Source organism: Manis javanica, chromosome 4 (assembly GCF_040802235.1).
Source record: "Manis javanica isolate MJ-LG chromosome 4, MJ_LKY, whole genome shotgun sequence".
NCBI lineage: Eukaryota > Metazoa > Chordata > Mammalia > Pholidota > Manidae > Manis > Manis javanica.
In genome coordinates this window covers 167230418-167243691 of record NC_133159.1, presented here as the reverse complement: position 1 = coordinate 167243691, position 13274 = coordinate 167230418, and the positions used below count along the sequence as shown (strand labels likewise).

Genomic DNA, 13274 nt, shown 5'->3' with positions numbered 1-13274 from the left:
ATTTTAGAAGACTTCAACATGGCACTCATTCCAAAGGATAGATCAGCCGGACAGAAAATAAGTAAGGACACAGAGGCACTGAACAACACATTAGAACAGATGGACCTAACAGACATCTACAGAACTCTACATCCAAAAGCAACAGGATACACATTCTTCTCAAATGCACATGGAACATTCTCCAGAATAGATCACATACTAGGCCACAAAATGAGCCTCAGTAAATTCCAAAACACTTGAAATTCTATCAACCAACTTTTCAGACCACAAAGGTATAAAACTAGAAATAAATTGTACAAAGTAACAAAAAGGCTCACAAATACATGGAGGCTTAAAAACATGCTCCTAAATAATCAATGGATCAACGGACAAATTAAAATAGAGATCAAGGAATACATGGAAACAAATGACAACAACAACACAAAGCCCCAACTTCTGTGGGACGCAGTGAAAGCAGTCTTAAGAGGAAGTATATAGCAATCCAGACATACTTAAAGGAGGAAGAACAATCCCAAATGAATAGTCTAATGTCACAATTATTGAAACTGGAAAAAGAAGAACAAATGAGGCCTAAAGTCAGCAAAAGGAGGGACATAATAAAAATCAGAGAAGAAATAAATAAAATTGAGAAGAATAAAATAATAGAAAAAAAATCAATGAAACCAAGAGCTGGTTCTTTGAGAAAATAAACAAAATAGTTAAGCCTCTAGCCAAACTTATTAAGAGAAAAAGAGAACCAACACACATCAACAGAATCAGAAACGAAAAAGGAAAAATCACAACAGACCCCCCCAGAAACACAAAGAATTATTAGAGACTACTATGAAAACCTATAGGCAAACAAGCTGGAAAACCTAGAAGAAATGGACAACTTCATAGAAAAATACAACCTTCCAAGATTGACCAAGGAAGAAACACAAAATTTAAATAAACAAATTACGAGCAAAGAAATTGAAGTGGTAATCAAAAAACTACCCAAGAACAAAACCCCTGGGCCAGATGGATTTACCTCAGAATTTTATCAGACATACAGAGAAGACATAATACCATTCTCATAATACCATTCTCCTTAAAATTATCCAAAAAATAGAAGAGGAGGGAATACTCCCAAACTCATTCTATGAAGCCAACATAACCCTAATACCAAAACCAGGCAAAGATCCCACCAAAAAAGAAAATTACAGACCAATATCCCTGATAAACGTAGATGCAAAAATACTCAATAAAATATTAGCAAACCGAATTCAAAAATACATCAAAAGGATCATACACCATGACGAACGGGGATTCATCCCCGGGATGCGAGGATGGTACAACATTCGAAAATCCATCAACATCATCCACCACATCAACAAAAAGAAGGACAAAAACCACATGATCATCTCCATAGATGCTGAAAAAGCATTCGACAAAATTCAACATCCATTTATGATAAAAACTCTCAACAAAATGGGCATAGAGGGGAAGTACCTCAACATAATAAAGGCCATATATGATAAACCCACAGCCAACATCATACTGAACAGCGAGAGGCTGAAAGCTTTTCCTCTGAGACCGGGAACAAGACGAGGATGCCCACTCTCCCCACTATTATTTAACATAGTACTGGAAGTCCTAGCCACAGCAATGAGACAAAGAAATACAAGGAATCCAGATTGGTAAAGAAGAAGTCAAACTGTCACTATTTGCAGATGACATGATACTGTACATAAAAAACCCTAAAGACTCCACTCCAAAACTACTAGAACTAATATCGGAATTCAGCAAAGTTGCAGGATACAAAATTAACACACAGAAATCTCTGGCTTTCCTATACACTAACAATGAACTAATAGAAAGAGAAATCAGGAAAACAATTCCATTCACAATTGCATCAGAATGAATAAAATACCAAGGAATAAACCTAACCAAAGAAGTGAAAGACCTATACTCTGAAAACTACAAGACACTCTTAAGAGAAATTAAAGAGGACACTAACAAATGGAAACTCATCCCATGCTCTTGGCTAGGAAGAATTAATATTGTCAAAATGGCCATCCTGCCCAAAGCAATATACAGATTTGATGCAATCCCTATCAAATTACCAACAGCATTCTACAACGAACTGGAGCAAATAGTTAAAAAATCATATGGAAACACCAAAGACCCTGAATAGCCAAAACAATCCTGAGAAGGAAGAATAAAGTGGGGGGGAATCTCACTCCTTAACTTTAAGCTCTACTACAAAGCCACAGTAATCAAGACAATTTGGTACTGGCACAAGAAGAGCCACAGACCAGTGGAACAGAACAGAGAGTCCAGACATTAACCCAAACATATATGGTCAATTAATATTTGATAAAGGAGCCATGGACATACAATAGCAAAATGACAGTCCCTTCAACAGATGGTGCTGGCAAAACTGGACAGCTACATTTAAGAGAATGAAACTGATCAGTCTAACCCCATACACAAAAGTAAATTCGAAATGGATCAAAGACCTGAATGTAAGTCATGAAACCATAAAACTCTTAGAAAAAAGAAAATAGGCAAAAATCTCTTGGACATAAACATGAGCAACTTCTTCACGAACAGATCTCCCCGGGCAAGGGAAACAAAAGCAAAAAATGAACAAGTGGGACTATGTCAAGCTGAAAAGTTCTGCACAGCAAAGGACACCACCATCAATAGAACAAAAAGGTACCCTACAGTATGGGAGAATATATTCATAAATGACAGATCCGATAAAGGCTTGACATCCAAAATATATAAAGAGCTCACACACCTCAACAAACAAAAAGCAAATAAATAATCCAATTTAAAAAAGGGCAGAGGAGCTGAATAGACAGTTCTCCAAAGAAGAAATTCAGATGGCCAACAGACACATGAAAAGATGCTCCACATCGCTAGTTATCAGAGAAATGCAAATTAAAACCACAATGAGATATCACCTCACACCAGTAAGGATGGCTATCATCCAAAAGACAAACAAAAACAAATGTTGGTGAGGTTGTGGAGAAAGGGGAACCCTCCTACACTGCTGGTGGGAATGTAAATTAGTTCAACCATTGTGGAAAGCAGTATGGAGGTTCCTCAAAATGCTCAAAAGAGAAATACCATTTGACCCAGGAATTCCACTTTTAGGAATTTACCCTAAGAATGCAGCACTCCAGTTTGAAACAGACAGATGCACCCCTATGTTTATCACAGCACTATTTCCAATAGCCAAGAAATGGAAGCAACCTAAGTGTCCATAAGTAGATGAGTGGATAAAGAAGATGTGGTACATATACACACTGGAATATTATTCAGCCATAAGAAAAAAACAGATCCTACCATTTGCAACAACATGGATGGAGCTAGAGGGTATTATGCTCAGTGAAATAAGCCAGGCGGAGAAAGACAAGTACCAAATGATTTCACTCATATGTGGAGTATAAGAACAAAGGAAAACTGAAGGAACAAAACAGCAGCAGAATCACAGAACCGAAGAATGGACTAACAGTTACCAAAGGGAAACAGACTGCGGAGGATGGGAGGGAAGGGAAGGATAAGGGTGGGAAAAAGGAAAGGGGGCATTACGATTAGCATGTATAATATGGCAGGGTGGGTGGGCATGGGGTGGGCTGTACAACACAGAGAAGACAAGTAGTGAGTCTATAGCATCTTACTACGCTGATGGACAGTGACTGTAATGGGGTTTGCGTGGGGGGCTTGGTGAATGTTAAAGTACATCCTTTGCTATGAAGCTACCTTTACCGACCTCCTTTAGAAGAACTGAGAATTCTTCCCCCGCCATTCTCTAGGTATCTGCCTCTTGGAAGAGTATGAAGTCCTTGAGGTTTATTAGATACCTAGTTCTTCTTACAGGTGTTTCCTAGACACACCCCACAGTCTGGAAAAACAGTGAGCTTTTACCAAGTGTTTATTATGGACCAAACACTATGTTAAAAGCATATTACACTTCTTCAATAGTTAATTATCAACAACCCTAAAGATGAAGAACAGAATCACACTCTTACCCAAGAAGCTTGAGGACAGAAGTGTTATGGAAATTCCTACGGACTTTCAAGAAGTCATATATTGAACTTTGCCACCAAATGTCTGATTCAGAACTAAAGGGAAGAAAACACTTTTAATTGGTTCTCAGATATCTGTGGATATTGGAAATGCAGATGAAGGACTGAGGAACTGTATTATTATTTCTACTTTACACAAGAAGGTATGGGAAATGTGGGGCGGAAATAGGGTTCTATAAATGTCAACCAGGCCAAGGTGATTGGTAGTGTCTGCATCTGTTAAAACCTATTTTCTGTTCAATCATTCTAAACAATTCTATCAATTACTGAGTGACAAGTGCTGAAATTTCCAAGTACAACCATGGATTTATCTATCCCTTCACTTGCATATATTTTAGGCTTCATGTTTTTGAAGCATCCATCTGTTCATGGATGTTGGGTCTTCCTGATGAACTGACCCTTTTTATCCTTTATCTGTTAATGATTCTTAAAAACTATTCTGCCCATATCAATATACCCACAATAGCTTTCTTATGCTTACTATTCAGAAAGTATCTTTTCCTGTCTTTTTATTCCCCACGATGTGTTTACATTTCTTTTAGTAGAGATATTCTGCCGACAAATTGTTGTTGTCTCTGAAAACTGATCTTTTTCATTCAAATATCCAGCCATTATTTCCTCAATTTCCCCCTGTACTGTTCCTTCTCCTCCTGAAACTAACTATATATATTTACTGTTTACTTAGGACTAAGTCATTTCTGAACATTTCTATGTTCAGTCTTCCTGTTTCTTGCATTGAGTAATTTCTACTGATCTGTTGTCATGTTCACTGACCCTTTCTTGTGTAGTTTTCAAACTGCTGTTATCAATAAACTTTTTATTACTGTACTTTTTAATTCTATAATTTTTGTTCTACAAGTTCCATTTGATACTTTTTAAATTTTCATCTCTCTTCTGAGATGCCTTGGCATTATTTGCTCACTTTTACTTTAAATCACCAAACATATTTTTACTAGATGCTTTTAAGCCCTTACTTCCTAATTCCAATCTCTGAACCGTCTCAGGATCAGTTTCAATTGGCTAACTTTTTTCATGACTGAGGATAACATTTTCCTGTTCACCGATATATCTAATAAATTTTTATTACATATAGACATCGTGTATGATATGTTGGAGAGATCCTGGATTCAGCTAATTTTCCCTGAGGAGTGATTTTTGCTGTAGCAGGCAAATTTCTAATCGGTTAGAAACCAACCGACTTTTGATTTTGTGGAGCTGGTTTTATGTGCTTTCACAGAAATATACTGGAGACTATTTTGGATTTCTCCTTAATACTACTGTGAGTCCCTTAATTCTGGGAAAGTCTTTAACCCCTAAAGTAGGAGCCCTCTCTGACTTTAGTGTGAGGTCCAAGGCATTTAGCAAGTCTTGTTGGTATTCAAACTCCAAATTCTGTCTCCCTACAGTGGGCAGTGACTGTATTTTCTGTTCAGCTCTTTCAGTCTACCAACTGTTGCTTTGTACTAGGCTCTACCAAACTGCACAATCATGTACAGTTCAGGGGTTAGCTCAAGAACTGAGAGGGACTTATATAGATTGTGGAACTAAGTCTCCTGCCCCTCGTGACTCCTCTTTACCACTATTCCTTCTCAGTTTCTAGCTACTTGGCAGCTATGAACTCCACCTGCTGACAATATACAAGCCAATGAGACTATGACTCTCCAGCTGAGTTCCAGAAACCCTGTAACCACATGGACTGTGCAGGCCTTCATCTCTGAGAATATATTTTGTCTGAAATTTTGTTGACTTTCTTTGGTTATTTTAAAATGCATTCTTCTCCTACCTAGTAATAGGCATAAGTAGGCTCCAAGTTAGTTTTTTTGTTTGTTACTCTTTCTTGATTAGGGGAAAGGGGAGTATTATTTATTCAAGAGAAGGAGAAAGAGGTAAAGGGTTATGTTTCAGAACACTGGAGAACTCTCAAGGCTTTTAACATTCTCTCTTCCCAGGGACATACTCTCTTTGTTCAGAAGGCTCTTTAATTTCGTATCAGAATTTATTAAAGCAGTTGACTTTATCACAGCTACAAACCCAGACGTCCTTAGTCTCTCTTCCATCTACTCTTAACTTTCAAACTGCTTTTGAATTAGAAATCAGATTGAAGGATTTTTTTTTTAAGGCATTTTTGTACAAGTTTCTACTTAGATTTTCCCTCCCCATATCAGGGAATATTCCTTGTCTCAAAAAAGGCTCACTCATACAAGAACAAAGACAAAACTGAAAGAGCAAAACAGCAGCAGACTCAAAGAACCCAAGAATGGACTAACAGTTACCAAAGGGAAAGGGACTGGGGAGGGTGGATGGGAAGGGAGGGATAAGGGGGGAAAAAGGGTATTACGATTAGCACACGTAATGTAGTGGGGGGGGGGGGTTTAGGGGGGCCAGATATGGGGAAGGCAGTATAGCACAGAGAAGACAGGTAGTGATTCTATAACATCTTACTATATGCTGATGGTCAGTGACTGTAATGGGGTATGTGGTGAGGACTTGTTAACAGGGGGAATCTAGTAACCATAATGTTGCTCATGTAACTGTACATCAATAACACCAAAAAAAAAAGGGTTCACTCATATATCCAGTCCCCAGGGTTTTTGATCACTGGTTGGGCCCCTTTAGAAAAGCTTAGTTCAGCAGTATCTGTGCTGTGCTCATAACCAAAGCAGATATATATACATACCTTCTGTCAAGAAACATTCTATTTGCAAATAAGGCAAAAAGGTGATCCTGTGGATCATATAACTAAGGCATAAGTTAATTTGTTTTACTATAGGGCCCAGATGCCGTCAAATAGATTTTTTAGAACACTGAAGAGTTACAATGGATTTGTGTCTAAGTGAAAACAACTCCAAACCATATGGCTTTATTATTCTGTAGGATATTAATGAATTTTGTGTATTACTGAGTTATCTTGTTCCAGCACTCTTCCCTTCAATGGCTATATATATGCCAGTCATTGTCTGGTATCAAGATACTGTTACCAGTCTGCCACCATCATGATTCCCACCTTAATCAGTAAATCACTGTATATTCCTTTGAAAATTATGTCTAACTTCTTAAAACCATTATTTTGACGATTAAAAAAAATTCTCTTTGGTTTTTCTATGTTGTTAATCTCAGTGAGTTTTAGAAATGAAAATATAAAATAGATACAACAAAATAAAAACCACCTCTGACATAATTATTTTTAAACCAGAAGTCTTCAATTCTGGGGAAAGCAAAGACAGATATAACAAAAAGGCCAATAAATATTTCCATTTTGGAAAAAGAAATTAATAAATAAAAATGGAGAATAGGGTAGTTAAATGTGAGTATGAAAATTCACAACTGCCCCTATCAAGTGTGACCTAAGATTTTTTAAAGCAAAATGGAGAAGACAAGATATAAATCACTTGAAAAAAAAAAACAGCTGGATAACAAAAAGGCAAAATCGAATAGTGCCCTCCTACAATGAAAAACTTTGCCTGACAACTGATGTATTTATTAGACACAGCCTTAAAAATATTTGACACTTTAAAAATAAAGTACCTTAAAACACTTAATGTTTTTTGAGAAATATATGCTTTGCCGCCTACCCCCCCAATACAAATGTACTGCCTTCTGTCTCCTTTGTTCCCTTCAGAAAGCAAGACACTGAAGATTTTTCAGAAAGCATGCAGATCTAATTTCACAAGAAAGGGAGTGGGTTAACCTCTCCTTGAAGACATATAGTGACAGTGTATACATACTCAATTGTTTTCATAATTATTATTTATTTTAGTGAATCCAAAAAGCGTTCCGCTGTACAATGTAGAAACTACTGTTGCCAACACAATGAGAAGTGAGGAAGATGGTAATGACCTGCAAGAATCTTATAATCTAATATATGGCATACACATGCAAATGAATGATGGGTAGGGAAACGGACAGGTCCCTAAGCGGTGCATAAGCATGTAGCACATACGCAAATGTGCATAAATATAACAATAAGAATCAATCACAGCGAGACTGTTATGCTCTATCCTTCACAAGAGCTGAGGTGAGAGAAAACATGACTATAGGTTAACTGAAAAATTTTGGAATATTGTACACAAATATACAAATGTCTTTCATAAAATTCAGTCTCATTCACCTATGCTTCAAGTCTCATGTTTCTTGTATGTATCATACCACCAGCACCAGCTGACCTTCCAACTAACTGGTAAGGTTTTTTTGTCACTTGTAACAGTTTATCCTAGTTAGAGCAATCTCTAAAACAGTTTAATCACTTAAAAAAAATCCATAGGTAGTATATTATGAACTCATATTATGGACATGAATGGAGCAAAATTTGGCATTCTATTAATTTAAAACTACTTTCCTAATTAAGAACCATCAATCTCTTAATGTCTTCACATGTATCCCTAGCATAAGCAGCTGGCTTTAAGCTCTCATTAGGGAAGTTGGTTACCACCATATCATGAGAGTTCCTACTAATGATAATAATAAAGAACAGCAAGCTTTGTTGATTTGCAGATGCAGGCAGACTAGCTGGCTTAACACAATTTACAGAGCAAGCACAACCACTAGCCTCCTAAACAAACTATTGTCACAGGACTTTGGAATTTCTAACAAATGATTTAAAGCAAGAAATGTTCATTCATAAAAGCTACTGATCTTCTACAGAAAGTGAAAAAGTGAAACAAAAGAGTGCTCTTGAAATAAGAGAAAAAAGGAAAGGGAAGAATTATGGAAGAGGGAGATCTGAACTAGGCTCTAAAAGATACTTAAGATTATGGAAAAAGACAGCTTTACCCGTATTACAGAGTTAAAGAGGGGAACTCATATTTCAACATCTGAGTTAAACCTCTATTCTAACCTTTTCATTTTTAAAGTGGTTCAGAAAGGTTACCTTAATTCTCAAAGGTGTCAAAGCCAGTCTCCTGATCCCCGTAATATTCCACAGCACCAACTTGCTCTGGCTGTTGTCTTAAGAGTTAGGATATGCTTTTAAATTCTAAAGTGAGCTACAAAACTGCATAAGGGGCCGTGCACTGCCCCATTCAGAAATTCGGGTCTTAAATGTCCAAAGCGATCAAAGGGGATACAGTCCTTCCTTCAGCCAATACAAGGATCCTTGCGCTACAGAGAATACAAGCTGACACTATACCCTAAATTCTCACTCACTGTCTTTTATACTTACCAATTTTTCATTCCCACGATCTGTCTTCACCTCAGAACTAAGTGGAAGAAATAAGTCTGTTGTATGCTCTGGGGAATGCACCTCCCCAAGAACTATCAAACCCTGCAGGACAGAGAGAAAACAGCTTCAGTGAGTGGCAATGTAAGTTCCAATTTTAATTTAAGAGTTAGTATCAAAAGGTTTAGAGGCCGGGGACTGGTTTACCAGAGGCCTTTTCCTTATGCTATAGCTCTGAAATAAAACACACCACCATAGCTTTGCTTTCCCAAGAGTTATTTTCAACACAAAGCCTAGCAATGGCAATGGCAATGAGTACAGCCTCAGCCTCAGACCCAAGCTTGCCCTTTCTTCCACTTGAATGCCCTGACCTACAGATAGTTGTTACCATTTAGCACCTTTTATTCAACATCTTCCAGATCTGAAAACTTTACCAGAATACAGTATTTTATACTATATTATCAACTAGACTATATACTGTATTAATAGCAGCAATGTAGTCTTTCTAGTTAAGCTGATCACAAATGTGGCTTAAGGATTACCGCAATGGATGTGCTACAACTGTAAATGATGAGCTTCAGCAACCAGAACTACTGGGTGAAACGAAGTCACTACAATATACTAGAAATGGAGAACTTAAAAACAAACAAACCAGAAAAACAAAAAATTGTTCCAAAAGTACCCGTTTCTCTTAAGTATAAATTTCATTCCAGATTAGGCTCCTGCTTGTTTGACAATTTCAAATTCAGATTTTACATTCATCCCACCCAGGAAATAGAGAATGTAAATAGAAACCTAAAATGACTCCGCAAATCCTCTCCATTGTAAAAATGCACCCAGCCTGGCAAAGGCAGAAGTTAGGTCACTAAGAAAATCAAACAAAAAACCACACAAACGAATTCCCCCATGAATGCAAGCAGAGGAGACCAAACTCAGGTTCTGACATTGTACAACAGAAGAACTGGATACAAATGACCAGGACTTTGTGCCTTTGGTTTTTTAGTCTAGAAAATGAGATGTGACTGATAAGAAGCTTTCAATGGAAATTTTGTATTAAGAATCACCTGGGGAACCTTCTATCAAACTATATCTGCCCAGGTCCAACATCAAATCTACTCAGACTCTCGGGGGGAAAGGGGTGGATATTGTACACCTTTTAAAAAATACTACTTGATCAGTGTTGACTCAGCATCAGAATCCCTCAGCAAACATCCTAAATTACAGATTTCAGGGCCTAGAGATTTTGACTGTTACCAATCTGAGCTTCCAATGCCGTTATGACATAGGTTTTTGTAAACCAATGAACCAGATGATCCATCCCTGGGGTCCTTTCTAACTCAAAAATCTCTATGAACTAGGGGGTGCAAGAGATGAAAAGGGTGGAAGAGAGGGACATTAAGACAAAGGAATTATACCTCAGTAAAAAAAAAAAAAAAAAGGATAACTGAACACTTGTTTTCCCCCTGACAGCAAGGAAAACAAACAATATTTACCTATTCTGAGTAAGACTATGACTAGACTATGTAGCAATTGAAGTGGACACTCCTCAGAGAAGAGGAAAAGGTCATTAACTAAGCAAGAAATATTTGCCCTAGCTTTCAAAATGAGGTTTCTCTGCTAAAATAACTTCTGTAGCAAAACATTTTCTTGCCTCAATCACAAGCATAAAATAGACCTCACAAACTTTATTTCAAAGTAAAAACTATTAGTAAAAATAGCAGCTCTTGCACACTATTCCCTTCTCAAAATATTGCATTTGACATCTCCCCTACTTAAGAGCAGCAACCACCTCCCCATTTCCTGTAATAAAGCTAACCCAAACTCACCTCAGTATATGAAGTCCCAATCTGTCCCTACTTTATCTATTTCCAACAATTTTCTCTAAATTCTGATTACAGTTACATCAGTCTCTTTATCTCCTAGAAGATGTATGAATGTATATCAAGTTGTCACTGCTGTAAGAGTGGGTTATTAGAAATCTATAAAGGTTACTACACTACCTATTCTTATGTCTTTGTTCATATTGATTCTGCCCTTTCACTACATTTACCTATCCAAAATCTTACTCATCCTTTCAAAGAGCTTGTCAAATCCAAGTCCCATCTCCTTCCAGGAAAATGTTCCTGGTTAACAGCTGAGGCCCTACTTACTTTATCCACATTGTCAGACTTCCTAAAGCATCATGGTTGTGTATTACATTCTGTGTATTTAAATCTCATTTCCAGAGCAGAACCTTAGGCTGATTTATTTATTTCATTTATTGTTGCCTCAGTTTGGTATTTAAAATGTTAACTAATGGTAAGCTCCTTGAAGACTTGACAAATACAAATATATTTGAATCCCCCATATTTTCTAGCACAGTCATACGCCAAGGAAGGAAATGCATGACAATTATTTTTTGAGTTTAATGTTAATTTTTTTCCCTTGAACAGGAAAATATTGTTTATATTAATTATAGCCAGGAAACTAAATAAATCCAACTGTTAGGTATAGAGTTACTCTCTCAATTTTTTTAGGTGAGAAGGTAAGTCAAGGTGCAACAGCCTATATTTTCTAAAGGAAAGTATTTTTCCTTAAGCTACTGGGTAATTTGTAAAAAATACAGCTCACAGAGACAATGAAGAACCCTTCTAAGAAATTTTTGTAAGACCTGATAGGGTCCATTTATTCCTCATTTTACAGACCCAGAGGATGCAGGTCAAAGGTCATGTCAATAGGCCAATCCATGGCAAAACTAGGGCTGAAGGCTGAGTCTAACTACTCTTCGTTCTTGCTTTTGTTCATTCAAGTCAGACCATTATTTATTCACTCATCAAGGCTTTTTAGGTGCTAGGGATATAGAAAGGAGGAGATGTATCCTTTACCCACACCCCCTAAATTCTCTGCTCTGCCCCACCTCACCCATCCCCTCAAAGTGCTTAATATTCTAATACTGTGCCAAAAGCAGGCAATAACAATATGAGGAAGTAAATTTTATGCAGTACATTAGAAGGTGATACATGCTATGGAGAAAGGGACAGTAAGAGGATTAAGAGGTGGGAATGGGTATTATTTCCTATTAGGCAGTCATGATAAACTGCACTAAGAAGGTGGTATTTTAGCAAATACAGAAAAGAAACAGAAGAACAAACTTAGGGATATCTGGAGTTAAGAGCTAATGCCAAAGTTACAAGGTTCAAGCCAGCTTGAAGATTTTAAGAACTGAAAGGAATTTGGCATGGCTGGAGTAAAATGAATGAATGGAGTTCATGGTAGGAACTGAAGTCAGAAGAGGTAAGGGGGAAGGGGAATCTTGCAGAGCCTTACTGTAATTCATTATGAGTATTTGGTTTTTATTCTCAGATGGCAAGTCTTTGAAAAGTTTCAAGCAGGAGGAGGAAATGATCTGCCTTATGTTTTAAAATCAATCTAGCTTATTGTGCTGCCTTGAAAACTAGCAGGGGGCATATAGAAAAACAGAACAGTTGCTTGGACCAAAGTGGTTGGATTCTGGATATATATATTTGAAGAAAGTATCAATAAGCTATGTAAATATACTTCTTGAGAGGTGAGAGAAGTGAGTCAGAAACCCAGCCAACGTTTCCAGCCTCTGCAACAAGAATAGAGCTCCCATTAATCTGTTCAGAGGTCTTTCAACTGCACGTTAGTTTTAATCAAATCTATTTTTGCAAATATATACAAGTGCTATAATGACACAGCAAATATTCATCTATACATTGTCCTTCCACCCCCCTTCCCCACAATCTTTAAGTTCACTATAAAACACAAAACCAACCATCAGGTTCTTTATACTGCATCTCATAACAAAAAAGATGAACACAACTAAAAAGAGGATGAGCAAGTAAAAAGCATTCAAAAAACCAAAATTTGTTCATTCAGGTGACATTTATTGAGTGTCTACCATGTGCTGGGTGGTGTGAAACCCTCAGAATAAGAAATGAAATACATTCCACTCACAGTTTATCTTTGACTACTCTGGAAAGACAGGTAGGCAAAGTATTACAATGACAGTGCAGAAGTTTAGGGAAGATGACATGAGAGCAGAAAAGAGGAAGAGACTA

The 13274-nt window shown here is 37.2% G+C and overlaps 1 protein-coding gene across 7 annotated transcripts in view; it reads right to left on the bottom strand.

Moving 5' to 3' along the window:
• Positions 1–13274, bottom strand: part of KANSL1 (KAT8 regulatory NSL complex subunit 1) — a 189201-nt gene that overhangs the window by 50769 nt on the left and 125158 nt on the right. For 5 of the 7 annotated variants that reach the window (XM_073235719.1, XM_073235722.1, XM_073235718.1 and 2 more), the window contains one exon: positions 9217–9318. The exons of the other annotated variants lie outside the window; for them this stretch is intronic. In XM_073235719.1, coding sequence (XP_073091820.1) covers positions 9217–9318 — 102 coding nt within the window. The remainder of the gene's footprint in view (positions 1–9216; positions 9319–13274) is intronic. 7 annotated transcript variants of the gene reach the window in all.